The 27,425-nt window shown below is 42.0% G+C and overlaps 2 protein-coding genes across 6 annotated transcripts; both read right to left on the bottom strand.

The window, feature by feature from the left end:
• Positions 1 to 46: 46 nt before the first annotated feature.
• Positions 47 to 15,891, bottom strand: SQOR (sulfide quinone oxidoreductase). Of its 4 annotated transcripts, XM_074916993.1 has the most exons (11): positions 15,783 to 15,891; positions 14,920 to 15,039; positions 7,276 to 7,527; positions 6,761 to 6,931; positions 6,196 to 6,249; positions 4,396 to 4,590; positions 3,267 to 3,476; positions 2,607 to 2,790; positions 1,652 to 1,719; positions 565 to 743; positions 47 to 195 (listed from the first exon to the last, which is right to left on the bottom strand). In XM_074916993.1, the coding sequence occupies exons 3-11, from the start codon at positions 7,507 to 7,509 to the stop codon at positions 138 to 140; spliced, it is 1,353 nt and encodes a 450-aa protein (XP_074773094.1). In that variant the 5' UTR covers positions 7,510 to 7,527; positions 14,920 to 15,039; positions 15,783 to 15,891; the 3' UTR covers positions 47 to 137. The 4 variants fall into 4 exon arrangements, with proteins under 4 accessions (XP_074773094.1, XP_074773093.1, XP_074773095.1 ...); XM_074916992.1 differs by lacking the exons at positions 14,920 to 15,039; positions 15,783 to 15,891 and adding an exon at positions 12,340 to 12,456; XM_074916994.1 differs by lacking the exons at positions 14,920 to 15,039; positions 15,783 to 15,891 and adding an exon at positions 11,841 to 11,952.
• A 1,963-nt stretch (positions 15,892 to 17,854) lies between these two features.
• BLOC1S6 (biogenesis of lysosomal organelles complex 1 subunit 6) lies at positions 17,855 to 24,335 on the bottom strand. 2 transcript variants are annotated; one of them, XM_074917434.1, is made up of 6 exons: positions 23,314 to 24,335; positions 22,363 to 22,507; positions 21,218 to 21,305; positions 20,518 to 20,604; positions 20,304 to 20,337; positions 19,620 to 19,736 (listed from the first exon to the last, which is right to left on the bottom strand). In XM_074917434.1, exons 1-5 carry the CDS (start codon positions 23,399 to 23,401, stop codon positions 20,311 to 20,313), a joined length of 435 nt encoding a protein of 144 aa, XP_074773535.1. In that variant the 5' UTR covers positions 23,402 to 24,335; the 3' UTR covers positions 19,620 to 19,736; positions 20,304 to 20,310. The 2 variants fall into 2 exon arrangements, with proteins under 2 accessions (XP_074773534.1, XP_074773535.1); XM_074917433.1 differs by lacking the exon at positions 20,304 to 20,337 and having other exon boundaries at positions 17,855 to 19,736; positions 23,314 to 24,329.
• Positions 24,336 to 27,425: the final 3,090 nt, after the last annotated feature.

Here is a 27,425-nt window from a genome sequence, read left to right as displayed (position 1 = left end):
CTAAATTCCTAGTAGGAGGAAAAGTGAATTTAGGACAAAAGCTTGATTTTACAAATAAGTGGATAGGTATGTATTGATCTATTCTGCAACCAGTCCTTTCTCTTCAAAAAGGCTTGTCCAACCCAGAGAAGCAGCAGTTACTTCAAGCCCAGATGCATTAGCTTCCTGACAGGAGCTGGTCCTCCCCAGTATCCCCTAGAAACAGAAAGATTTTTCATCAAGTTTTCTATATGTACTATCAAAGTAGGGGGTGAGGAGTGGTTTTGTTTTACTCCCATAAGATACTATATTTGCAGGATGTAAGTGTTAAGGGGTTTGTTTTGGATAAAAACATCTTTGCTTCAGGGAGGTTTTCCTTCTGTACAATTCAACCCTGTTATGTTTGAACAAGCCCCTGTTCATAGCAAAGTTCCCCAAATCCTCTGAAAGTCAAGGTCTTAGTTGTGACTAAGGGTGCAGTTCATTTGCTTCTATTTTAAGGAAGTAAGCCAGAACTGGGAGCTGTACCTGGCTTTCTTCTGAATGGTCACAACAGCTCTGCCTGCTCAGAACTGAAATACTTACTTAAGTAGTGCGTTCCAATAGAGAAAAGGCATCATATCAGCTTTCATATGGTACATGGTTACTCTCTCCTTGCTCTGGTCAATGGGAAAAGTCTCCAAAGGCTGAGCATCATAGTCAAATTCTGCTAGAATCACCTTGTTGTAGCCCGTTACGAGTGGGCAGGAAGTATATCCATCATACTGCAATGAAAAATAGCCCCTTTCAGTAATCCGAGTAAAGCCAGAATGCTGAGGTATTACAAGCCATATGGTTAACATTCATATTTCAAAATAAATTGCTATGAGGTTTCTGCTTTTACAGTGCTAATACCAGCAAGTTTAGAATGCTGCTAAGCCAATATTGGTTTAATAACTAATACTAAGCCATTTTATTTCAAACGGATTGTAGACTTGCTTAGTAACATTATTTAAGTTAGAACTAACCTAGAACAAGAGGGCTTTGTGTCATTAATTGCTGGTTATTATTGTAACCAGCAGAATAGGCGATCAGTAGATCAGAATGAGAGCTGGTGTGGGCTTAAAGAGACAGTCTATAAGCAATAGAATCCAGTTGCAAGAATTTCCAGAAGATTGCAGGATGATGATATTCAGATTAGTGCCCCAAAGGATATTAATTCAGAAGCCATATGTAAAATGAAAGCCAAGTCTCAAAGAGAAATTTGAACGTAGTTGTAAGCTTAACATCTGCAGTGCAAAACCTTCCAGTTTAACTCCTTGAAAGATCATGTTCTGTACAGGGGAAACAAGTTTAACGTCGTGCAAGGGTTTTCCTGGAGTAAGGCTTATACTAGGCAACAGTTCAAATTAAAGTCACTTGCACTGGTGAAGAACCCAAACTGATCAGCCTTTAAAAACCTTTCAACTCAAAAGTCAGAGAATTGAATACATACTATTTTTAACCACCGTGTCAAGAAGAAAAATTGTGCAACTAAATGACTAGATGACATACAATATTTTGCCATTTAGCACCCCAACTGTTGGTTGTCCTGCCTTCCGGTTCACACAGTTTAGCTGTTTGCAAGACTTCCTGCATAAGAATAGAGAAAACATTCAGGATTACTTCTCCCCAGGACAAGATCTGTAGGTACCTTTTTAGTTGGCAGCTGGTTCTTCATTACCAGGGAAATAGTTTTATCAAGTACTCCAGACTGGGCAGCTATATAAAAAAGAAAAAAAAAGAGAGTGTAATAAGGCTTTGTTTAAGGCAGCAATGATTGTCATTACAAGAGCAAACACTAGCAGCTAGGCATTTTGTCAGACAATTCAGCAGTAACTGAACTTGCATGGCAAATCAGTTTGGGAAGTTTACAGTTCTTGGCAATAAAAAAAATGTGGAATAATGCTTTGCCCTCACTGTTTCCAACATGCTAAAGCTTAATGCAACTTGAGCTGTACGTTTTTAGCCTCTGCCCATTCTCCTATGCCACATTATATCTGTTCAGTCTTCCCAAACACTAAGATTCTGACACAGTGAAGTTTTGTTTCAAGTGCTGTAAGGAAAGTGTTTGCTGGAGCAGTTGACTATACTGTTCTCCAAGTTACACCAATAACATACTGGATAGCCCTTTTCCCCACACCAGTAACATATTGTACAGCCTTTCTTTTTTCCACCCTCTTATTTGCCTTCTTTTTTTCAGTTGTGAAACCGTATGCCTAAAGTGTTTTTATATTGGACCCTGTAGCTACAAGTACAGAAGATGTGGTTCTTCAATAGTGACTTATCAGTTAGCTGACACATATGCATGAGCCACTAAGATAGAGCAGAAAGTTTTGTTACTGAATGGTGACGGAATGCAAGAGCAGCACGCTCATTTTAGTCATTCTGTCAACACAGAAAATAGAATTAGTTCATCTGTGAGGCATCTGGAATAAGAGAATTGTGGGTTAATGGCATCAGCATGGTCTGTAGTTAATTAGCCTAGGAGACTGGGGTCTTTCTGAAAGCTGGAAATAGTTGAAGTCAAGACCTCAGGAGTAACTAACTAAACAGAAAGCTTACTGACACTCCCACACTTTTCATTACACACACACACACAACTTTACCTACAGCTGCAGCAGTTTTTGATGTTGGAAGGTTGGTGCAGTCTCCAATACCAAATACATTAGGATACTTTTTGTGTTGTAGAGTTTCCTTATCTACATCCACCCAGCCAATTGCATCCGAGACGGGACTGTTGATGAGTACATCAGGTGGCCCCATTGGGGGTGTGACATGAAGCATTTCATACTAGACAAAGAAAAGGCACTCAGTGGCTACTTTATCAGAGCAAATCATACCTGTGGTGATAGAAGGCAATCAGTGGAGAGGGGTTTTCTTGGTTGGTTGGTTTTTCAAAAATACAAGTATATAGAATGAAAATTTGCTCTCAAATTTGAAGTGCATCCTTTTACTAACATGAACCTTACTAGGCAACTCCATTTAGACTGGCGTAAGAGCAATCTGCCTTCTGCCATACACATCTGAGACATTACCAAGTTATACTAACAAGGCATGCAGGACTCCAGCTATGGTTTATGAAATATTTTTTTCTTCTCCCCACCTTAGTTTCAAACTTTTTAATCTTCTGCTAAAGTTAGAGATGGTACTCTCAGGAGGAAAGGGCAGTATACAACAAAGCAGACATAATGTTATTACAGCGTGGCAGTTATATTACAATATACAAGGAAAAGAAATAAGACCAAACTACAGGTCTGAAAGCTGACCTGATGAACTTCAGTCACTCCAGGTTTGTCTAAGTTTTCAAACACAGCTTCCTGCTTGTCGGCTCGAACTTCTACAAGGTTGCGTTTATAGTTAACAGTGATATTCCTCTCCTTTATTATTTCAAGCAATGCATCAGCATACTTCTTAACACCAAAAATGACACCAAGTGAAGTGTTGAACATTATGTTTGCTTTGGAACGTCTTCCTGTCTGGACAGAGAGATCACATTAGCCTTTCCTATTAAACAACTGTGGCAAGCTAGCTGAGACAAAAGAACTATGCTGCACTACTGAAGAGCTGATAGAGCTATTAATGCAGTTCAATGGCTAGTGAAGTATTAACATTACAATTCCCAAGGCACAGCTATTTCACACCATCTTAGAAGCTAGAGAAGATAATCTTTGCCCTTTCTGAGGGAGGTACTGAAGACACCCCCCACAAATTGCTAGTTGGGAAGAGGTGGCTGCACTCCACGGAGCAACTGCTGTATGCAGGTTAAGCACCCGTAGCAGCTCAGCATCACAGAGCTTTCTGAAACCTTCACTTCTATGCATTATTCAGATACTCGCCCAGTGGATAGCTCATGAAACTTAAACACATATGAAGCCTGACACTTCCACTGGAAGTTGTCTTTTGTTTATGCCAAGCTTGCTTTATCAGCCTGGCTAAGATTCCTCCCCATGCTGAGACAGCGATCCACAAGGAGGAAGCATAACCACTTTTCAGACTAGCAGAAAGACAACAGGTATTAAGTACCCGAAGTAACAAGAATTACTTAACTCCAGCCAGCATTATTTCAGTGCACCACCTGCAGTTATAAATTAGGCTGAGAACAGTTGTATCTGTAGCTCACCAGAAGCAGGATAAGCAGTTCTTTCCTTATGGTTCCTGAATTCTACAAGTTTCTCCAGTATTAAATATATGCTAAATATTTATGTACAATTCAGTTAGCTTCATTTATTATACAATGATAAATTAAAGTGGCTGCATTGCTTTCTCTATTAATAATCCTGAGTCACATTGCTCTCGTGTGGTTTTTATTTGTTTTAAAGATAATACGAACCCCTTAGAACAAGCCTGCCTTCCAACTGTGGGAACAAGCACTGACAGAGAGAATAAAATACTTACTTTCCTCCAGTAGGCTTCTGATAAATACATGATCTTCTGAGGAGCCCCTGCACACTTGACTGGAGTATTTGGAAAAGTGAAGATAGCATTTCCTTCCTTGAAATCTTGTAAGGCTTTCCATGTTTTCTCTACCGTAAGAACTGAATAATTGGAACCTATTTTAGGGTGATGAAAACCCTCAGGCAAGCCTTTGATCTAAGAAAATGAAATTAAGGTTTAAAGTACAGATGGCAAAAGTTTTGTCATCATCATCAAGTATTAAATGCAGACTTGAAAAATAGGTATTTAAGAAGCCTCTAGCAAAAAAGAAAACCCATACATACTTGCTAGTTGACATTTTTGAAAATAAAAGCCTCACAATCGAACAGATATTTCCATTAGAATTTAGTAGACAATTTAACATTTACTGAAATTACTCTGGTCTGCAACATCTGTAGCATAAGTGTTCAGTGCAGACTCAGACCCAGGTTTTTGTAGACAAGTGCATGACATTCAGAGCAAGAATACATAAACTCCCCGCCACATCACTGTAAGTAAAAATCATGAAAAAAAAAAAGGCATTATAAAAATTTATAAACTGAATGAAACTTTTCAGTAGTCAGTTGCAGATACCTGCCTTTCCTAGGGTTATTTTGTTTTAACTCAACCATCTCCAGTATTTATTTCCCTACTATGCCTGAGCATCTGCTTGTGAGAAAGGGAGTTGTCCACATTTCAAACTAATGGTTTGCAGAAATTCTGTGAGAATATGGAGTCGTGTTCCATGCACTGCATGTGTTTGGGATGTTACAGTCTACACCAGAAAGCATGCTGTTGGTGAAGATAAATAAGAGAAACCAGCCTTCTTTTTAAACTGGCCACTTTTGTTCTAAAGCCATATACATCTGTTATTATGAATTTTATTCCCCTCAGAGTGATAGTGATGAGCTGTATTACATGGCTTCTACTACTGAATTTAGTTTCAACAGGTTGTACTGAAGAGATATATATGAAGACTTAGAAGGTCACTGAACACTCTCCTCATTCCACTGATCTAAGCATCAGAATTTATCTGGTGTGACTATAGTTAACTAAGACTAGTTCTTGCTTTACAGATGCCTTGGGAGCTTTTCAAAGAGATACTCAAATATATTATCAGGTACTATATCATACTTAGGTTAAAACCACAAGACTCAGTCATTCAGACATCTTGCCTTTGTGTTTTCCTCCTCCATATTGCTATGATCATTCTTGTGCCACACAAGAGTATTAACATTTTCCTCTGAGAGCCACTGTATAAAGTTTCTGTTTATACAGAAAACCTAATAGATTGGAAGGGCCCCAGGTGGGACCCCCCAGTTACCACAAGTGTGGTGACTCAGCTGGTTCCTTCTGAAGTGCACCCTTTAAGAAAGGTGAGGGTGGGTCAAATTAATTCTGTAGGACAGATTTTATTGACTGCCGTGTGTTTCTCACTTCTGTCAACATTAGAGATGCTTTGGACTACAGTCAGCATACCTTATTATCTCATTATTACAGACTGCCTCTAAGTTCTAGATTTAACTTGCTGCCCCACCTGCTGATATTCTCAGAGATGCAACAAAGTTGTCTTAAAGACCCTCCCAAGGGTAATTTGAGTTATTACTCCTTCTGCAGATCTCTGTAAAATCATTACGCTGTCTTCTGTCTCTTTCATTTGTATTAGTATTCAGTATCTTGCAGTAAAAAAAAGTGTACTGAAAAGTAATTTACTTTAAAGAATCATAAGGGTACATGATGCCATTACAACTAGTAAAAACATGATTACTGTAAAACAAATACCTTTTCATAATGCAGACTAATCCCAAGGGCAATTATCAGATACTTGTAAGATATCTGTTGTGTAAGGGAAACAAAAAAAGTATTTTAGACAAAAACCTCAAAGCAAATTTAAGTTATCTGACAGCAACAGTGTCATAAGGGAAGGAGAAACAGCAAGCATTAGTAACGTAAAAGTTAATCTCTAAGAATAATTTATAGTTAAAATGCTAACTGCGTTATGAGTTATACACACAGCCTTTGCTATACACAAAGCCAAGTGCTGGGTGCAAAAAATTCTATCTTTTGTGTTCAGATCACTGTAAACAGGGAAAAGACTTACAATAATGATATTTTAAGTTGATGTTATTCTAATTTAGTTATCTACAACAATTTTTATTAGAAACAGATTTTAGGATCAGGTACTTCTCTTAAGACTAAGTGGAATTGCCTGGCCTCCTAGATGCCGGAGAAAGGTCCTGCTCGATAGGCAGTACCAAGGGGATCTGCAGGAGGTGGGCAGACAACTCAGGATGTAGAATAAGAGATTAAGAACAATTTTTTTTTTTTTTTTTTTTAACATTATTACCTTGGTATCATTTTCCAGCCAGACACAGTTTTTATCTGGATCCAGTGCTGTAACTCGAGATTTGATCCACTCAACACCTTTAGGCATGACACTTTCTGTTGGACGGGCAGAAGTCGCCAGCTGTTTTGCACCACCACCAACCAGGGTCCACAGTGGCTGATAGTAATGAGTCTGAAAGAAATGTTCAAATGGACATTTAAGAACTGTTTTAAAGGGACTTTAAGATGAAGGCACATCACTCCAAACAGAAAGCAATGTCCTCTTAACACTGTATTATTCTTAACCAAAGAAGCTGTATAAATAACCAAGAGTTTTGCATGACAAAGCTGGAAGGGCGTATGCATCTCTATCACGGAGCAACGAATTTCATGCAAAGCCTTCTAAAAGATGGCTAGTGGGCTTCCTCTCCACAGATAAAAACACATGGGGTTGGAGAGGGATGAGACGCAGACCATTCTAGTCACATATGCAAAACACTTATTCTTTTCAATGCTTTACAGCTGAGAAAGACTTACCTGACTTGGCTCAACAACAGCCACATTTCCTGCCCCCACTTTCCTCTTCATCCGAGCACTCATGGTGATTCCACCAGTGCCTCCACCCAACACAAGTACTTCGTAATAATCCTTGGCAGCACACCTGGCTGCTGTATGGAAGCCGAAGGAGCTCATCTTCTGCATTCCTGGTTTCAGCAGCCATACTCCAGGACGGAGATGGGAACAGGAGGACACTACTCCAGCTGCTGACATCTTTCAGTCAGTGGGAAGCTACAAGATAAGGAAAGGCACCTGTAATTGTTACAGAAGGTAGAATTTGTATTTACTTATATGCTTGGATGAGTCTTCAAGGAAAAAATGATAATACTAGACCTTTGTTGCATCTAAACCACTAATTTGCTAGTGGACTGTAATCAGTTTGTGGAAGAAAAAAGAAAAAACAAAGTCAATCATGGCCTCTGCCACAAAACTGAAATTTCACACAAGCAAATGAATTCTAACAAAGCATAAGAACGTTTTCTGGTTATCGTGCCAAGAAAGTGCATCTGATCCTACAGCACAGGCGACACATGCGCTGTAACTCCAGCTGCAATATTACAATCCTGAAGAGATGAGTGCCACAAAAAGGAACAAGAATTTGCTAGGTGTTGTAGTTCAGTGAAATACCGAAGAAGGTAGTTGCGTGAACACACTGAGTGCCATTCTACTCACTGTAATGTGTCAGCCAAACACACCATTACATTTGTATTTTAATGTTAGGATGTACCAGCATATGCACACATCAGACAGCCCTCCTTGCTGCCTCAGGCGTGCAAGCCCTTAGAGTAAGCACACCATATTCTGCAGCACTTTGAGCAAGGGCACATGTATTCATCTTCTCTTGCAGGAGAAGTAGCAAGCCCTAAGCTTGACAGGAAAACAAAGGTCAATGAAACAAGAGCTCACATCTTCCCAGATCTGGGATGTTTGAGTATACCCAAAATACTTAGTTCTCTATCCATGGTCACCTCTTAGCTTTTACATCAACAAATTAGCTAGAAACAAAGGTCAGAAACCCATACTTCCCCTTGCTACAGCTGCACCCTGTCACCTCACAAGCAAGAACCAGAACCTTAAAGCATGATATCTTGAGAACTGTAGCACTGGATATGCAATTGCGTTACCCAGAACAGTCAAAGTTAACCACATTTCCCTCCCTCTGTTACAGCAGGCAAGAGCTGTTCCTGTTCTAAATCCATTGTTTGCACATGCTGAATATCAGTTTTTAGGTTTTGAGTGATAAAACAGGTATAACCACGTTTTAATTCAGTTCCTTATTGCCACATTGCCAATAAAGAATGAGTAAGCATTATAACCTGTGAAAAGCAACTTGTGACAAGACTTTCCTGTGTTCTATATCTGCTCCCCTTTGTTTAATTCCTTGAGTCATCAGGCAGGAATTCCAGTTTTTCAGTTTAAAAGGGTAGAATTGATTTATGGTAGTTACAGACAGGAGTTTGAAAAATAAACTAGAAACCTCAAATATTTTAAAGAAAGTCTTCCAAGGTGAGCTTCAAAAATTCTCCACTAGACTAGATGTAGTTGAGCAATTCATTCTGCACCTTCATGTGCTATTTTAACATCCCTCATGTACAGGTACCCCAAATTCTTTATGAAGTCCCATTATTAAACCCTACGGTACAATTAATTTAGGACAAAGAGGGAAAGTCTTAGAGGTGTTCACTGTAAAAACAGTTTTAACCATTTTGTTTTAACAGGAAGTTTCCAAGATGCAAACATCTTCCCCTCCCCATTCAAAATTTTAAAAAAACAGCTCTAGAATAAGTTAGTTTCACTTTAGAAGGCTGTTTATCATCTGTCTAGTGCAGGCAGTTATTTAAAGATGTGGACAGACTGCCCAAGCAAGGAGAGGAAGCTGTTCTAGCCCTAGAAATAGATGTTACCTGATGGAGAGATGTCCTGCTTTCTTCAAGGCAGATTGTGAAGAGTAAGTTTTGCAACTTCCGTTTGTGAGCCCGTTTCAAGAGGGACACCCTGTTTCCGGAAGCTCACGAACGCAGGGTTTTGCTTTGGCTTTCGTTAAACACACAGAACAGGCACAGCGGCCTGCTGGCTGACAACACACAGCACGTCCACACCAAGAGACAGAGACTTCATTTTTGTAGAGCTAACTAAAGGCATAATTATCCTCTCTGACCAAACAGATTTTGAAGTAATCATGTTTGTAAGAATACACAAGACGAACCTTAACTAAACAGCAGTCTAATTGATGAGAATGCAGTGTTATGTTGCTTCTAAATTGTTTCAGAGTATACAGAAACAATCAATCTGAAGTGTCATTTGCAGACAGCTGTTTTAAAAAGAGCAGCAAAATCCTTCCTAGTAAACTCCCAGGTTAGACAGCAGTCGTACAACTGAGTCAGTCAACAGCACATCAACCCTCTACTTCGGACACTGGAGATAAAGGAACAGGGGAATTACAAGACAAAAATGAAGGTAAAGGGGAAAATTTGTAGTTAGCCCACTGAACTGAGCTGAAATTTCAAGCTTTTGCAAGACCGTTTTAAACACACAGCACATTTATCCATCAACCTTTAAACTTTGCACCACAAAACGTGATGGTTGGTATTAGCCTTATACAGCATGAAATCACATTCCTACTGAAGATCCACATACAAGCCTTAGAGCACTGCCGAGAAAGGTAAAGCCTACAACACATTCTCTGCCTTAGCGAGGGCTCTGCTTAGCCTGAGAGACAGTTCTGCTGTTTCAAACCAGTTCTGCCACCAGGAGAGGCAAGTCTGTTCTACAAATGCTTTCAGAACAGTGGTTTGTTACAGCATCGGCAGCTTGTGTAACCTACTGCAGCACAACTCACCTAGCACCACATAAAAATCAGGGTGATGCAACTCACAATAAATCCACAAAAATGTCATTTCTACCAGGAGAATTAACATTTCAAAGCATTTTAGCTTCCTTTTTTTTTTTTTTCAAACACACTCACCTTGAAGGTAGACAGTCACTGTCTCACCTCCATATATCTCTTTTCCCTTTTACTCTAAGGCTATTTTTTTTTGCATGCTTTTAAAATAGTCTAATACTGAAAAAAATGCAGTAGAAAAAAAAAATTACAGCTAAAACTGGTCAGGAGAGTTCAGCATTATTTAGTGCTTGAATGCCATTAAGCAGGTTAAGGTAGTACAAACATAAAAATAGTGACTTTTCAGTTTAAAAGAAAAAAAAAAAGAAAATAGAAAACACTGTTTTCCAGAGGTAGCGGTTTATACCCATTTAAGAGCCAAAGAAAAACTATAAGGATCTATCTTCATGAAGTTGTTCTTAAACAAATTAATGACCTTCCTACAAGCATGAGGGAGGAAATGGTTACCAACTTTTTTTTAAACTTTTCTTTGAAGAACCACCTTACTGAAAATAGGTTTATTATTTTTGTGTATTTTAACCAATTCCAAACTCTATACAAGGAAACAACAGATTCAACAGGTGTTTCTCAGCCAGTTCTGCGCGGAACCCAAACCACAGCAGCTAAAATCCACCTAACCGCATTCACTACACTTCTTCCTATAACCCACTATCCAGCCTAAAAACGAGCTCGAAGTGTAAAAGTTATCTTTGGCTACAGTTCTCCACGTTGTTAAGGCCACAAGTAAATAAAATTTACCTCTGTGCACTAAAGACATGAAGAAGTCAGAAACACAGTGCTGGCAAGTCACAAGTGGTTCATTCCAAGCACTAAGACACAACCTGCTCTCGCAGGTCTGATCTGACACGGGAGGCAGCTCCTCACAATTAATTCTGCGGTGTTACCTACGCGGAGGAGATGTCCCAGCACAGGTACATCCTCAGACCCCACCGGCCATTCTCCTGTCGGGTCTGCACGTTCATACGCGGTAAATCAGCCTCGAGAGACACAACTAGTGTGGAGAACAAACGCTTAACTGAAGCAGGACACTGAGGGCAACGACAGTCCCTCCCTCTCTGGGGTCTCTCTCGAGGCTGGCTACTCCAACGGAGCCAGTGCGTGAGCAATGCACTGCAGAGGGCTGGAAGAAACGAAGTTAGGAAAAGTCTCTACTAGCGAGAGTAAAGTTCATTGCAACTGTTCTTTAAACAGCTGGCCACAGATTAACAGTTTAACCGCTCCACCCGTGCACAAACACTCGGCAGCGCCAGCACGGCCGGCACCAGCTCCGCGCCCGCCCTCAGGATCAGGTGCCGCCAGCAAAGCCGTTACCGGCCCCGCAGCCCCCGGCCCCGCAGCCCCCGGCCCCGCAGCCCCCGGCCCCGCGCCTGCTGCTGTGGGGCCGCAACGGGCGCGCCCGGCCCCTGCTGCCCCCGCCCGGCCCCGGGAGCGGGCCCCGCGCTCCCCCGGCCGCGCTCGGCTGCCGGCGCGGAGCCCGAGGCCCGCAGGCTGCCCCGCGGGGCACCGACCCTCCGCCCCGGGGCCGAGGGCCGCCGCCCCGGCCCCGCTCGCCCCCGGCAGGGCTGTGACGGCCCCCCCGGCCAGGGCGGGTCCCCACCCGTCCCGCCATGCTGCGGCGCGGCCCCGCAGCGCCCGCACTTGCCTGCCTGTTGCGCCGACCGCCGAGGGAAGGGCTGGGGCAGGGCCGCGCCGCCGCCCCGGCCGCGATAAGCGGCGGGTCCCGACAGCGGGCGCGGTGCGGCGGGGCGGAGCTCGGCGGCGCCAGGTGCTGCCCGGCGGGCGAAGGCCGGGGCCCGGCCGGGAGGTGCCTTTGCGGCAGCCGGGGGTCGTGCAGGCCGCGGGGGCTCCGCCAGCCGCGCAGCCCGGCCGCTCCCTTCCCGTTAGATCGCCGACCCCGCCTAAAGGTCCCAAACCCGCGGGCGACACTCCGAGAACCGAGCGGATTTCAGCATCGCAGCAGCTTTGCCTACAGGCTTGTGTTAATCTTCTTCCTAAATGTCCTTCGGTCTTCAAACCAACTGCTCTTCCAACCATCAGACTTAAGCCTGGAATCCCACCATGTTAAAAAAATACATGAAATATTAAAAGAAAAAGATAAGCTAAGTATTAGAGTCCTAAACTGAAACCGGATTGTAACTCACTTGGGTGCATGGAGAAAGAGGATCCTTTCCATCGCACAAGCAGAGCAGGGCTGCTATCTCGTTTCTGTTCAGCTTACTGCTGAGCCAAGCTTTAAGATGTTTTCCCCAAATACTTTCTAGGGCCTTTGATTTATGGCATGGTGACAGCATGAAGTAATAACAGCTGTTAATCCGCTAAGCCGGGTTTGCCAAGCCAAAAAAAAAAAGGTCACGTGAAGATTAGTGCTGAGAGTAACACACACAGACAAAATTACTTGTGTCAGCTCATATGCATCAAGCAACCAGATCCAAAGCGTGTGTCAGGCCATTTCCTTCTAGGCTCAACCTTCTCCTCGTGGCATAAAGTTTCTGCACAGGTAAAACTGCTCAGCTGATACACAGCCTGTTTGTGGAAAGCTACAAAGAATGGAGGAAAGGTGTTGAGGAGTTAAATGGGAAGATGCCATGAGGCTGCTTCACTGTCTGCATGAAACTGAGAAGCAGAAGGGAAGGAAGGAGGCATTCTGCAGGGTGCCCATCTGGAAAGGAGTACACGTGTCAGTCTCCTGGCACATCCAGGCTCGCAGATTGCAATCACGTCCTGCGCTTCTGAACAAGAACAATTTCTCTGTCCCAGCTCCAGACTTGTCATTTGTTCAGCACAAGGGCACTGCCACTCCTCATGGCCAGCCACTGGCAAACTGGCTAATACTCTTAGCTTGCTTGTGCCACTTGTCTTATGCTTTATGTTACTTTGAGCTTCTATTGGTAGAAAAGAAGCTTCAGTTGCTTTTCTCAAGTTACGGCTGAAGGCCAACAATCATAAAGTCCAGCCTGACAATTTACCTCTGTTCTCAACAGACGTTCCCTGCAGGTACAGAGGTTGTTGGAGATGAGGCCACAGCACATAAGATCTGAATTAGAACGACTCATTTTGCCTACTTATAAACAGTGACTGTTCTCACAAATACACACAAACTAAGTCCAAGAAGCAGGTTTAGCCAAAATACATTAATTTTGACAGGATATAAGTTACCCTTTCAGAGGAACTTCTCAGTATTTAGTAGTTCCATACCTGTATGTGAGGTTTCTGTAATGTTTTCTACAGCTACATAATACCAGCAACACCAGGCTAAAATGCGTAAACATAATAAAAATAAGAGAGTCCAAAGTCAAAAGGCCTCCGAAACAAACCATTTTTCTTTCTGTCACTTGTACAAGACTTGGCACGTGTAATACTAGTTCCACAGAAGATCTGCACAGCATTATTTTACATGAAAGCACTGTCAAATAAATACATCCTCCCAACTGCCTTCCCTTTTCTCACTTCTGAGTGCATCTGAAAACAAAACCCTCATACATGTGCTTCTGTAACTCCAATCCTAAATTCAGACCCCTGCCAAACCTTGACCTAATCCCAGCTGCATATTTGGCTAGCACCAGTCTAGAAGTCCCACCTAGATCACTGACCATAGGTCACTTACTTCAGGCTGACCTAAACCAAAATTATGACCACCACACCAGCTGTAACCTAGTGACCACTGATACTTCAATATCTGAACTTGATCAGGTTACCCATAAACAGCAACCCTAAACCTTAATCTAGTGGTCCTTTTCTATAGATAGAAAAATAGCAAAAGAATTACATTTGAATAAGAAAACCCCCACTTACTAGATCAATAATTAATAAATGACCTCTGATGACAGTGTGTTCCCATGTAGAGGCCAAGGCTCGTTTTTCAAAGCTGCTGAACACCTACACTTTCATGGATTTTACTGGACAGAAAATGTACTGGGAGAAGACACAATCAGTAGCTTTAAAAATATGACATGGGGATTAGACATCTTTATTAATACAAGTGACTTTTCTAAAGAGAAAAAAAACCATGGTTTACAGTCACATGTTTTATAATAACCAAACTGCCAATTTCTATAATTTTTAAGAGCTTCCTGACTTCCCATTCCCACCTGTCCTGGTACAGTCAGAGCACAGCCTTTTTTCCACATTTTTTGTTCTAAGAGGTTGATCCTCACTTATATCCATGAGAAAAGAAAGTTGTTTTGTTTTTTTCTAAATTTTTTTTTTTAAACATCTATTTTTAGGATTGTCTTTAAATGTTAAAATATCTTCTTGACGCTCTCATGTCTATTTCCCCCCAGACTTCTCACAGAGATGGTCTGCAATTTTAATGACAAAATTACTTAAATGACTACCCTTAACTCAGAACACATAAACCAAACATGAAGAAAGTGCTCACCTGTAGCCCAGAGCCCTCCTGCAGCTGCAGGGAGTGCTGCCTATCCCTCCCACAACAGCAAAGTCCAGGCAGGATGAGGGGGTGGACACTGCTTTGCAAGGGCTGGGCACACGCTGCTGGGTACACACACACCCCCCCAGGGCCACCGGCACCGGCGGGGCTGCAGGAGCCATGGCTAACACTCACCAGGCAACTGGGCTCTCCTGGAAAGCCCAGAACACGCACCTCCTGGCCTGTTAATTATACTGACACCCCCCCGCCCCGCAGGACATCTGCATGTCTGTCTAGGCTTAGACTGCGAGTTCTCCAGCATGGGGATGATTCTTCTGTGGAAAGTGCCTACCTGATGGTGAGCACAATCTCAAATAAATTCTAGTAGCACTGGGTGATGTAGAAGAAAAGCAGTAATTTCCTCACATCATCTTTGATACTTTTTCTTGGAGATACTCTTCTTCTGGCATACCTGTAAATCATAGCGTCTGTAAGGCTAACAAAAAAGCAGCAGTAATACAAGGGAAAAAAAAAAAAAAAAGTAGAAGAAGCAGCAAAACAGAGTAAGAAACACATTCTCATACATAGTTGACCAGCATGACTTCTACCCAGTTTTAAATACTGGAAAATTAGCCATTTCATTGGCGTGCTGAAGGGGTAAAACTTTGGTTTTAGGTAGTGGGGTGGCAAAGAGTTCTTGTTAACTGTTTATTATTACTTTGGCAGGCTGTATTGACATGGGAGGATATTACTCTTTACCTGAGTCCCAGGTGATAGAAGTCTTGCTCATCAAGGCAATAAACTATATTGCTAATTTACAGGTAGTGTTTTGCTGGCCAGTGCACGCACAGATGGCCTTGTTTTCACAGCAGTGCCAGGATGCATTTTCATTGCAACACGTGAAACAAAATCGATCAGCCTTATCTTTGGTCTTACATCTCAGTGTGACTGAGAGTGCAAAATTAATTACTTCTGTAAATTACTGCCCTAGAGACTATTGTCTTTCCATGTGTACAACTTTCGGAATTACTCTTTATCAAGCTTGAAATCATTTGCTTCATTAAGTTGCAAGTTTTGCAAGAGCTGAATACATTTGTTGTGACTTTTCGGATTGCCAAGCAGGATGTTCTATTTCCTTTCTTAAGCACGATGGCTTGACGTGGTGGAGGTACATGGAGAGATAGGAGCAAACCCAAGAAAGAAACACTGAGTTACCAGGTATGGCCAACAGCTGTGCTTTGAAGCTACACAACACTTCATGAACAACACTTAGATGATGGACTGGAGTTAGTCATAACCTCACAGATCGTGGATGCCAACAGTTATGCCTGGAGGGAAAACAGTTAAAACCATTAACTTTATTATGTTAAAACCAGCAGCACTGGTCTTCCCCTCAGTTTTAGTTCGATCACCTACATACAGAATTATTTAAGAAACACAAATCTGTGACCTAAGAGCTGGTATCACAAAGAGTTGGTGGTGCTGGTGGGGATGTGACTGGTTTTGGTGCCTGTTTTTACACAAATCACTTTGCCAAGGACTGAGAAAGGTAAAGTACAAGTGTACTTCAAGCTACTGGAAAGCAGTTATATTTGTGCCAAAACTAACTCTTTGCTTCAACTTAAGCTTACACTTTGATTTAAAAATAAATAAATGAATAAATAAATCAAATCATCTTTGCTACCTTTACATACAGTCTTACTAAGAACCTTCATGCATACTGTTTTACCTAGCATGAATAGCCATATTAGTATTTATGCTGCTATAATTTGTGTTATTACAGATTTACATCATGAAGTCCTGCAAAGTTTTTAGCAGTAATTCAGTTATATTCACACAACTTATCCAACAGAGATCAAATAACCAATCAGATTTAACGAGGTTTAAAAAAAAAAAAAGGACCACCGCAAGGTGAGGCATTACAGCTTCAAGCTCAGAATGACAGCAGAGCAGCCAGCAGTGTTACAAAGCAAGCAGGAGGTGGCAGAACGGGTCTGATGAAGCCTAATTCAGGGTAAATCGGCCAGAGAACTCTCTCAGCTGCTAGAATCCCAACAGAACAGCTACAGAAACAACCTTTATTTATGCTATTACCACTTAGGTCACAGCACGCAGAATAAAACAAGATAAAATACTCTGTAGCCACTTTCCAAAAAGAAACAAATATTTGCCTTACAACCATGGCAAAGCTATCACTATTAGTGAAAAAGCCAGATTTCTCTGGATTAAAATTTGGCTCACGTGAAGCTGAACAGCTATAGGTGTGGGGACCCAAATTAAGCATCAAGGTTAACAATAGCAAAGATAAAAGCATGGGAAACCAAGATTCCTCAGTTACCAACAGTAACTCCTAAATTTGAATCTTACAAAATAAAAATTCGAAGAATTACTGCACAGTTAACGATCTTCTGCTGCTATGATGATAAAAACAGGTGAGTACACCAAGTATGAAACAGTATTAAAAGAAAGTGGTTTAAAGCTGTCATTTTATGTTTCTCAAAAAGATGAAGCTGGCTGCACCTCCTCATGTAGATGGAATAAAAAGTCAGTAAGAAAACATCTAACGCTACCAAATTTATCACTTGGTAAGTAGTTTCTTATAAAATCAAGCAAGACTAAATGCATCCAGTAATAGAATTACTCACTCTAGCTGTGCATATTAATACAAGCATACAATTTTAGATGCCAGTATCATTAAATTAATCCAAAGCACCATTTACTTTTTATGCATTCAGTCACAAGAGGAGTATTTGGAAGAAAAACATCCTGTGGAGATAAATTAAGTCAAAACTACAATTAATTAAGAGCTCATTAATAAAAGAAAGTTATGTAAACTGACCAAACTTCCCCCTATATATGTTATTTTTTTCCCCCCTTTGTTACAGATAGATCATTTAGGAAAATTAGTTCCTTATTGGTACAACCCAGCTTTTACCACAATTTTATCAAGTCATCAATTACGTTTTTACATCTCTGTATGTGATTCCTCTGGAAAGAAACCACTGCAAGCTTTTATTCCTTTGATCAGAAATTATTCCAAAGAAACACTGAAGTATGCAATTGCAAAAGCATCGATTTCTATCCTTAGAATTCTGTAGTTTCAATAAAAGTAGTCATGATTTTTGAAACAAAAACTCCCCACAAAACCCCACAGTTCTTTGGAAAAAAACCCCCACAGATCTTGACAAAAAGAAACCACAACTTGAAACACTAAACTGGATTCCAGATGAGGGAACACAAATCAAGGAGTACCGCAGGAATTTAATCCTGATCTGGATACTGAGGCATTTAGTTTCATGTTATTATACTTTAATAAGAACTGTTTAAATTCCCAGAAACAAATCTTGAAATTACATTAGAAAATAAAAATATTTAAACAATATTTAGTTATGTACATTCTGCTCCAAATATGGACTGTGGAAATTCTTTACATTTCTCTTAGAAATACATACAAACCACAGCACAGGTCAACAATCCACTGGCAAGTAACTGATACAAGTCAATTTAAAGGAAAAATACCTGTGGAAAGTTTTAATCTATTACTGCTTCAGTACCAGTATTTCAGTGTCTCTTCAAACTGTAAGTAGTTTGTTTTCCTTCCAAGTTTACTTTGCGTGCTGGATGATTACTCGTCAGAGTATGTCTTTCACAGAAAAAGATGACAAATATTAAGGACAGGAAATTAGTTCAGAAAATTACAGTACAGAGGAGTCCAGGCAGGTATATACTGTGTAAACCATGTAAAACAGAAGAAAAAATTGACTCCAATACCTTTCCATACATATTTTATGGAAAACTTTACAGAGCTTACCCTTTATCTTACTTCAAAACACACCACTTGCGTTACTACTTTAAAAATAACACAGATACAAACTAACTAGTTTGTTAGACTGTAAGAACAAACAGTTTAAAGCTCTTTTACCAGTTAGACAACACGTACATTCATTTGAATGAGAGATCACACCAAGTGCTGCAAGAAAGCAATTACATTCAGAGAAATGGATATCAACCTCCATTCCACATTTACCATCATATACACTAACACTCATCAGTTTGGCTGAGGACAGCATAACAGAAATTCTCTTACGTAACCCTGAAGTGTAAATGAATAATTTATTAAGGAAAAAAATTAAATGCAGTAGTTTTTCCTACAGGTAACTGAATTTCACATGAAGTAGAAATCGTTTAGTTTTGGTTGTGTTTTATTTTGTCACACAAAATGAAGAAACGACAACTTCTAATCCCACAGAAATCTGCTTAGACCACACAGTCTTCCTGTCGAGCCATGACAGAAGCAACAGTTCCCTGGTTCAACTCAAATGTTTGTGGAGGCACAGACTCATTAATCTTTGCATTGTGCACACATCAGTTTTGAGACTTTTTAGTGTTCTGCTTCCCCCCCGCAACAATTCAGCCAGGAACTTAATCAGAAGTTAGTTTAAAGCTGTTCTTAAGTACTTGATGACAAAAAAAGTAAGACCACTGCAATAAAGGAACTTTCAGGCAAATACAATGGAAGTTTCTTCAGTTCATTGGAGACAGACCAAACTAAAGCTGCACAAAAAGTCAGTATTTATGAACCAGGGCATCAAAAAAAGATCCCAACTGCCTGAATCAAAGGGGTTTCAGTGAAATAGGTGGCCACTGAAGTCTGATGAGGAGGACTGAACTTTAACTAGTATTCTGTATTTTGTCTAAAAAACATGTATGCCAGTCACCAAATATCTCTCAGAAATCTAAACACCAGAAGAACAGACAAAAAAATGGATAGGTATTTAAAACTGTGATGCCTAAGATCTCCTACATACAAAAAAACCTCCCACTTTACATTATAACAACATCAAACTGCATAGCATTACTAAAGAAGGCAACCTGAATGGCTGAAATTAAAAAATTTGAATGTTACCAACCCTATTATTACCATTCTGGAATTTATAGTATCATGGACTGTTGCTAGTAACAGCTATAACCCAGTTTAAGCAAAGTCTGCCTTAAATCCAGAGAATGCAGAAATGATTTAATTCAGACAAGTTGTTGCATGCTCTGCTTTCATGTCCTCCTAGCAGGTTTTGCTGTTAACTGCTTCTCTCTTTCGAGTTCCTTCTCACGTTGCTGTTCTCGTTCTAATTCTTCTTTCTGCCTCTTTTGTTGCAGTTTAAGTGCTCTTTTCTACACAGAAAAGACCAGAAAATAATTGTAAGTTTCACAGCTGTATTTAAGTTGGAGCTACAAACAAAATCCCCCCCCTTCTCTTCACAATATCTTCTTCGGGCCACACTGCTTATGACTGAATGTTGCACAAACCGTTTGTTTTTTCTTCCTCCCTCCCACTTCCATCTTGCTGTTAAGAAGCAGCAAGTCTGTGATCTACATGGGGAAAATAGACCAGACTCCCTTCAGTCTCACTAAGAGCCATCCTTCATGGATACCAGGCAAGGTGCATACTGTGCAATGTATTGCCTCCAAGAAAAAAATCCTTTTGTTGAACATACTCAAGGACTAATCTTGCCAGAACGTAACCAGAGACTGCCTATATAGCATGAAGTCAGTGAACTTATGCCACTGTTAATATTACATGAAATAGAAGGAGAAATTCTTACATTTGTGACAATCTAGTTTTCATTTAAAAGGCACAGAAACTGAAACAACAGAGAACTAGTTGGAATGGAGTGGATTAAGTGACAGAACAAAGCATAATTCTTACACCACCTAAACATAACGACAACAGAGACTTACTAGTAGTTCAGGTGCGTAAGTTGCTTGAGTACACCTAAGAATAAGTGAAAGTTTAAAAACATACATGACATGGCACTGCTGAAACCATCCATTTAAGATAAGGACTGAAAATTGTATTTTAATCAGAACTTTCAGCATGTATCCAAAGTAGAAGCTGAAAGTCAATAATACATAAATATTTACGTTGGAAAGTAAAAATATTTATCCCACTCACTTTTAACTTTGATGTCTTCTCATGGAGCATCATCATTTCATTTCTAATATTCACTAACTTGTTGTGATAGTGTTTAGCTTCTGAAAACTTGAAAAACACAACTGTTAAAGCAGTGACTGTCAAGTTGGAAATAGTTGTTCTATAAAGCCACACACCAAAACAGCAATCAAAAACATAGTGATTACCAGAACAGCTTGATAACGGATTAAACACGTTCAAGTTTACATATAAAGTTCACATACTGCATGTATCAATACAGAAAACTTCCATATGTCAACAAGTACACCCAGTAATCTACTGAACGAAGATTCACTAAACAGAATAAAAATATTACCATTTTATGCACTGTATATCAGTGTTTCACACAGCCTTCCTACTAGTCTGGAGAGGTTCACAGAGCTCACTTTGGAGCCTCAGTCCAACTGAAAGATGGCATACCTTCACTTTGGCTACTGGTTCTTAACAACTAGGCTTACTACCACTAGCTGACTGAGCTGCTTTTCTTCCCGGTGCCCTTCTGATCTAAAGGAAATACGCTGGTTCCACACCCTCTCCAGCAATAATTTGTCCCGAATATCTGAACTGGTTGGTTCTATTCCTGTAGGTCATTAAGAACAAGGAAAATACACAAGTTGATACTAATGCTTCAGCAAGAAAATCTATGCTAATAGAATTTTAAGAAAGCATTAATAATACTTACCAAAGCATCGATATCAAGAATGGAGTTACACTCTTTGAATTTTGATATTTCTTGTTCTAATGTTTCTAGTAATACTACTTGGTTCTGTCTGAAACAAAAATGATGCATAAAATCAAAGTGAAGCAGCATATGTGCTTTTTAACCAGCCCTTTATATAAATATTACTTTTGATCATAACAATATAAATACATGCTTCCCTACATCAGATTCCTCTTATGCATTGCTAGGTGATTTGAATAAAGACATGAGTAAATGGATATAGAGAAATCCCAGCTGATTACACACAAACTCAGCTGCCATCATACAGCATGGATATCCAGGATAAATATCCAAAACCCCAAACAGGCACTCTGCAGGCTGAATGAAGGAAAAAACAATTAGCTCTTGACTTTGTACTCGAGTGCCTCTGCATCATGGCGTGGGACTAAACTATTTCTGTATAGAACTTGCGTGGATCCTCGGTGCTTATTAAGGATTCTCCATCCCACACAAATCAGCTAAAGTCTTTCCAGACACAGGCTGTCCTTGGCAGCAGCATAACCACACCATGCATCCTGAAACCCAAACCAACGTACCCTGCCAAACCCGAGATGGATCTGTGTAAAGCCTTTCCAGTACCTCTGCATCCAGGGCAGACCCAGCCTGCGTTTGAAATAAACTATCCTCAGCTATCAGTGAGATGCCAATGTACAAAGAATCCTTATCTGGTTAGCTCCTTAATTATATTTTCCAAGTGTATCTTTCACAACACAGTTTAGAGACTGGACAACAAACAATATACTGCACTACAAGCTGCCCTGAATATGAACTGCATCTCTGCAAGCAAAAAATTCAGCTTTTGGCAGACTTTCCACTACAGAAGTGAATAAGTATTTAAGAAATCTACACGTCTTCTGCTATACCTGGCTTCGGGGATTTTAGTGTTCTAGCATTATACATTCTGCAAAGTTCTGATAGGCTACACTGCAGCTTATACACCCCCCAATACTCCTGCAAATCACTTAACTTCTTGGGATGCTATAGTCAGAACACAGAAATGCTGCAGTAAACTATATTCTAGTTAAGGGTAGCTAGAACGTCATACTGAAAAAAAGCAGCAAATAAGGTATGGACATGTGAGAAGTTGGTTTTAAAAACTTGCTTACGTAAGTTCCTGCAGTGCTGATTTTGATCGCTGAAGATCAGGCAGATAATGAGAAATCAATCCTTCAGTTAGCTGCTCCACAGCTTTCTCATCTATTAAAGGCAGATCTTCTACTACTCCTTCATCTGGAGATGCAACACTAGGACCTACACCAAAGAACAGCAAGCTTGAATGTGACAGGTCAGCACACACTTCAAGTTTCACCTCGAGCAATTATATTTTCCTGTTCAAAAATTAAAACCATTTCCACACTGAGGTGATAATTCTTTGCACTTCATCAACTAAACTGAGCTTCTTTTTTCCTCCCCCTCTTTGTCCCTCCCTTATTCCCGCTCCTATGTTATGGGCTTCCTGGTGAACAGTTTTATTTGAACACTAGCAGACCAGAAACTCCAAAACCACCAAAAAAATTCCAGCTGCTCCAGTCTACTAGGGAAAAAAACAGGCAATGTCAATTGTTTTGGCTACACATCAAGAATACATTAACACACCCCCACCCTTTGCTTTCAAAGCTGGAGAATAAGCCCGGCCCTACCAAATAAAGGTCTTAGTCTGTCACTCAAAACATACGAAGACCTCATGATAACACCACACGCTGAACTCCAAAAGTTTCCAAGAGTTAGGTAACAATTACTGTAAGTTTCGTACGGGCAAGCTATGACTTAGTTATTGTGGGCAGAGCTCTTGGAAGACAAAACCTTTGGATCTCTAGGCAGCACCGCACGGGAGAAAACGACGACAGGGACTTGGGTTTCGTCTCCGAGTGGACCCAGCCGCCAGACCTTCCACCACCGGCCCCGGGGGCCGGCGGCAGAGCCAAAGCCCAGTCCCACGGCGGCCTGCCCCGCTCCCCGCGGGCCCTCAGCCCGGGGCGGTGCCGGGGGCGGCCCCAGCCCGGTCCTCGGACCTCCCTGCGCCCGCCGGCCGCCCAGCCCGGCCGCCCCTCACGTACCCAGCGAGAGCCCGGGACTGGCCGCGGCCGTCGCCGCCGCCGCCGCCGCCTCCTTCTTCTCCTCCTCAGGCCGCTCCGCGACACTCATGGCTGCCGCTCCGCGGGACACCCCTCTGGCGGGGCAGGAGGCCGCCCGGGCTGGGGCCGAGGCTGCGGCGGAAGGAGGCGGGGGCGCGGGGCCCGGCCGGGCGGCGGGGATCAGCCGCCCTCAGCGAGCGGGGCGGCCCGGCACCGCCTGCCCCACGGCCCGCCGCCTCACCATAGAGTCTCCTCGGGGCCAGCCTGCCTAGAGGGGCCGCCGCTCCGGACGCGGAAATGACGTTCGCGTGCTGGGGGCGGGGCCACGGCGTGCGGCCGCCTCAGCGCGCCGCTTCCCGCCGGCGGCGGTGCGGGCGGCCCGGGGCGGTGCGGGCTGGAGCTTGTGTCGCGCATCCGCTGGGCCGGGAGCGAGGCGGGGGCGCAGGGGGCGCGGGATTCACCCGCGGAGGCGAAGTGACACCGGGACCATGGCGGGCTTGGGGCTCCCCGCAGCGCCGTGCTGGGACCCCGCGCTGCTCCAGCAGTGCGGGCCGGCGGCAGCGGCTGGGGCGGGTGCGAGGTCGGAGTCCCCGCAGGACGGCGCAGCGGCCGGGTGTCGCGGCGCGGGGAAGGCGCCGAAGGAGCGAGCGGGCAGCTGCGGTGTTCAGCTCTCCGTCCCCTACCTGCCTTGGTGCGGTGCGCCCGGCGGAGCGGGAGGGGAAGGTGGCCGGGAGCGCCTGGTTCGGCAGTGGCAAACAGACCGCGTTACTGCGGGGTAACGGCTCGCGGGCAGAAGGACACACAGACAATTCAGCGTGCTCCGTTTCCAAGGGAAAAACCAGCTGAAATCACTGGTCTTTCTTAGGGACGCACTTTTCTCCTGTATTGAATAAATCTGTATGTTAGTCTTCAGAAACCATGCAGATTATTCACCACTTTTACCTTTTATTCCTTCGGAAATGAAATTGAGAGCTACTTTTTGTGTATGCCTCTGTCTCTGCATCTCCCCCAACGGTCTGTAAGAATAATAATACCTTGCAAGTATATAATTTCTAAAAATTTTTAATGAAAAAACACTTTTACATGGAATGGTAGGATTTATGTTTTTTTTTTTTCTCTTATTTATGAAGGTTTTTTAAGGAAGGCAGGCACTACCGTGGAAAGAAATCAATGAAGGAACCACTCAAAGTGTTTGAATGAAGCACTTCCATAAAATCCCAAATCTTCAAGATTAAATTAAATTCAGGTAGTCCCACTAATGCTTTTTAGAGATAGACTGAGGCAAAAAATGGACTTTTGAGACAATCTGTCATCCTTAAAATTGACATTTTTAATAACAAGATTGTTGCAAAATGTATTTTTCTTCATATGTGTATTCTAGTTAACTGTGAACCATAATTGTGTCAGTATTCTGTCATCAAATTAGAAATTTGCCCGTTTTTCTGCTTTTGCTTTAAAAAATAAGCATCAAAGGCCTTGTCCAAAGCTGGACTGCAACAACAGGAACTTGTCAATTAAACAGACTCAAATCAAACTCGCAATTGGTTAGCAATTTTACTTAAAGTTTCCTACAGTGGGAAAAAATGTGAAACTTCTTGTTTGAAAGTTTCACTGGGAAAGACTTCTCAGCTTCCAGATGGAATTTCTAGTAAGAACAAGTGAGGTAATCACTCTGAACTAGTCTCTCTTGAGGTGTGGGAGTTTCAGATTTGAGCTCCTGCTTTGCCTGTTCCAGGCCCTCCCACATCTTGCAGAAATAGGCTAAGGATTGGAATATAAATTGGTATCTCTTTTTCTAGGCAAGTTAAAATTTAACTATTTATCAACCTAAATGCTCCAAAAGAGATTGACAGAAAGCCTCTCTTGTTCTTTTTCCTCTACAAAATGTCCTCTGTTTCACAGTAACTAATTCCCAAGTGCATTATCCTGTGCAAGATGAGGTAAGGTTTTATTCTAAGAGAAAAAGATGTTTGAAAAGGGACTTAAGTGAATCGTATAATAAGGAACATAAACATTTGGTTAAATTAACAAAAAGCACAGTTACCTCCTGGTCTAAAAATTTAAAGGTGTTGTGCAAAATTAGTACTAACATTAGCATTGTTATCTAAAAATAAGATAGCATGCAAACAACTCCATAACCCATAGAGCCATACAATGAAACAGCTTTAATTAATCAGAATGAAAATCATGCCGATGACCTCTCTCTCTAATTAGCTGAGTTGGGCTTATAGTCTCTATACAGCAACAGAACTACCCAAAGGAGACTGAAGACCCAGACTCTGGAGCTGATGGCTCTTCTACACATCCAAGAGCAGCAGTGTTTGTGAGTCTGTGCTTAATATCCTCGTACACTTCCTTTCATTCTCCCCTGTTCTACAGTGCTCTGCTGTATTCCTGCACCTATGTGCAACTCCTAATCCTACGGCAATTCAGCACTTCCTATCTGCAAGATGCTTGTCAGAAGTTTCTAGACAACTTTCTGGTCTTCTTGCTGAGGTGCTGCACTCCCAGCAAGGTTGCAGGCTCATAGGCTGGAAAGCTGTTAAACTTCAAACTCCTGGCAAGACACACGCCTGTGTATGTGACACTGTAACAGCGAATAATCATGTTTCCTTTCTATTTTATATTGTGGCAGCTGTGTTCAGAAACTTTGAGTGCCACACTGTCACCTACACATTCTGGATTTCATTGTAACTGATAGTACATATATAGTACCCCTCTCCCCAGTCTGAGTAAAAATGGAGTAAATTAGCTTGAACTGTATCACAAATAATATGTTTTAAACCATCGGCTCTGAAAGTGCTGTATGACTTCAGGGATGACAGTGTGAAAAGGAAATATTTCACATTAATAGGTAACCTAAATACTTTTTGTCCTTATTAAGTAAAGAAGGCTACAGAGAGAGTACAGTCTTGGCTGTCATAATAGAGAAATGGAGTGTAACTGGCTCTGTTCAGTAGTTCATCTTGACAATGTATGACTTGGTTCTTGACTTGACAACACTTCAGAAAAACCTGGTCTTAGTTACTCAGTAAAAGGCAAACCTTGGTTTACTGATTTAGGGTGTTAAGTCCCCCAGAATTACTACCCTTCCTCAATACTAGAAGTTTCTGTTCCTGTAGAAGGGGCAGCAGAATGGAGCATGAGCCTATTCCTCAATCCCCCAATGCAAAGCCCAACATTTTAAGACAGTTTTACGAGCAGTTGTTTTGGTGGCTCATTCCTGGCTAGTCTTTCATGCCTGTGTGTCCTTGCTCACTTGTGCTGGTACAGGTGGTGAAACTCTTGAAACACAGAGCGAGTTAAATCACACAGAGAGGAGAAAAAAAACAGTAAGAACGGCTGAACTGAAACACAGCTGGGAGCACTTCCCTCGGCAGCAAGGCTGGCTTAACAGGTTCCCAGTCTCCACTGCTCATTCTGATGCCCACGCTGTTCCTGTTCGCTGCCCCCTCAGTTGGCATATGGATGTTTATGCAAGCTGTGATCACGAAAGCAGTCTCAGTTATACCTACAAATATATCCCAGCCCCCTCCAATATGTATTTTTTAATTCTGACCCATTTCAGGGACCTGGTTCGTCATCTGTCCTCAAAATAATTGTGCTTGTAAACCTGTCGGGGGAATTATGGGGTGGGTGAGAGGGCCAGGGCCAGGAATGTCACCTCTTCAGCCACCTGGGGAAGAATAATTTGAGATTACTTACTCAGGAAACGGCCACATTGTAAAGTGGCAAGGGAGTTTAGACAAAGAGTGATGCTGTTTATTTTTGGACATCATCACGGAGAACAACAATAAGCAATCTTCACCCACGGCCTGTTTACCACGCACAGCTCCGGCAGGGTCAGTTCCAAGAAGGGGCTCCCTCCACCTCCCGTGGCGCCGCCCCGTGTGTGCCAGAATCTGCTATCAGCCCTTGACCAGAAAGGGAGTGCCTTTCTCCAAAACCTTCCAGTTCTATATAACTCTCCAGTCTTTATTTGGTAATTTCCTTCCAGCATGTCAAAAAACAGGATATGTACTTTCCCTCAGGCAGGCGTATTTTTCCAGAAACGATTCTGAGTTGGGGAACTGACTGATGCAGTAGCAAAATTT

The sequence above is a fragment of the Athene noctua genome, chromosome 13, assembly GCF_965140245.1.
Source record: "Athene noctua chromosome 13, bAthNoc1.hap1.1, whole genome shotgun sequence".
Taxonomy (NCBI): domain Eukaryota; kingdom Metazoa; phylum Chordata; class Aves; order Strigiformes; family Strigidae; genus Athene; species Athene noctua.
This window is presented reverse-complemented; position numbering and strand designations above follow the sequence as displayed.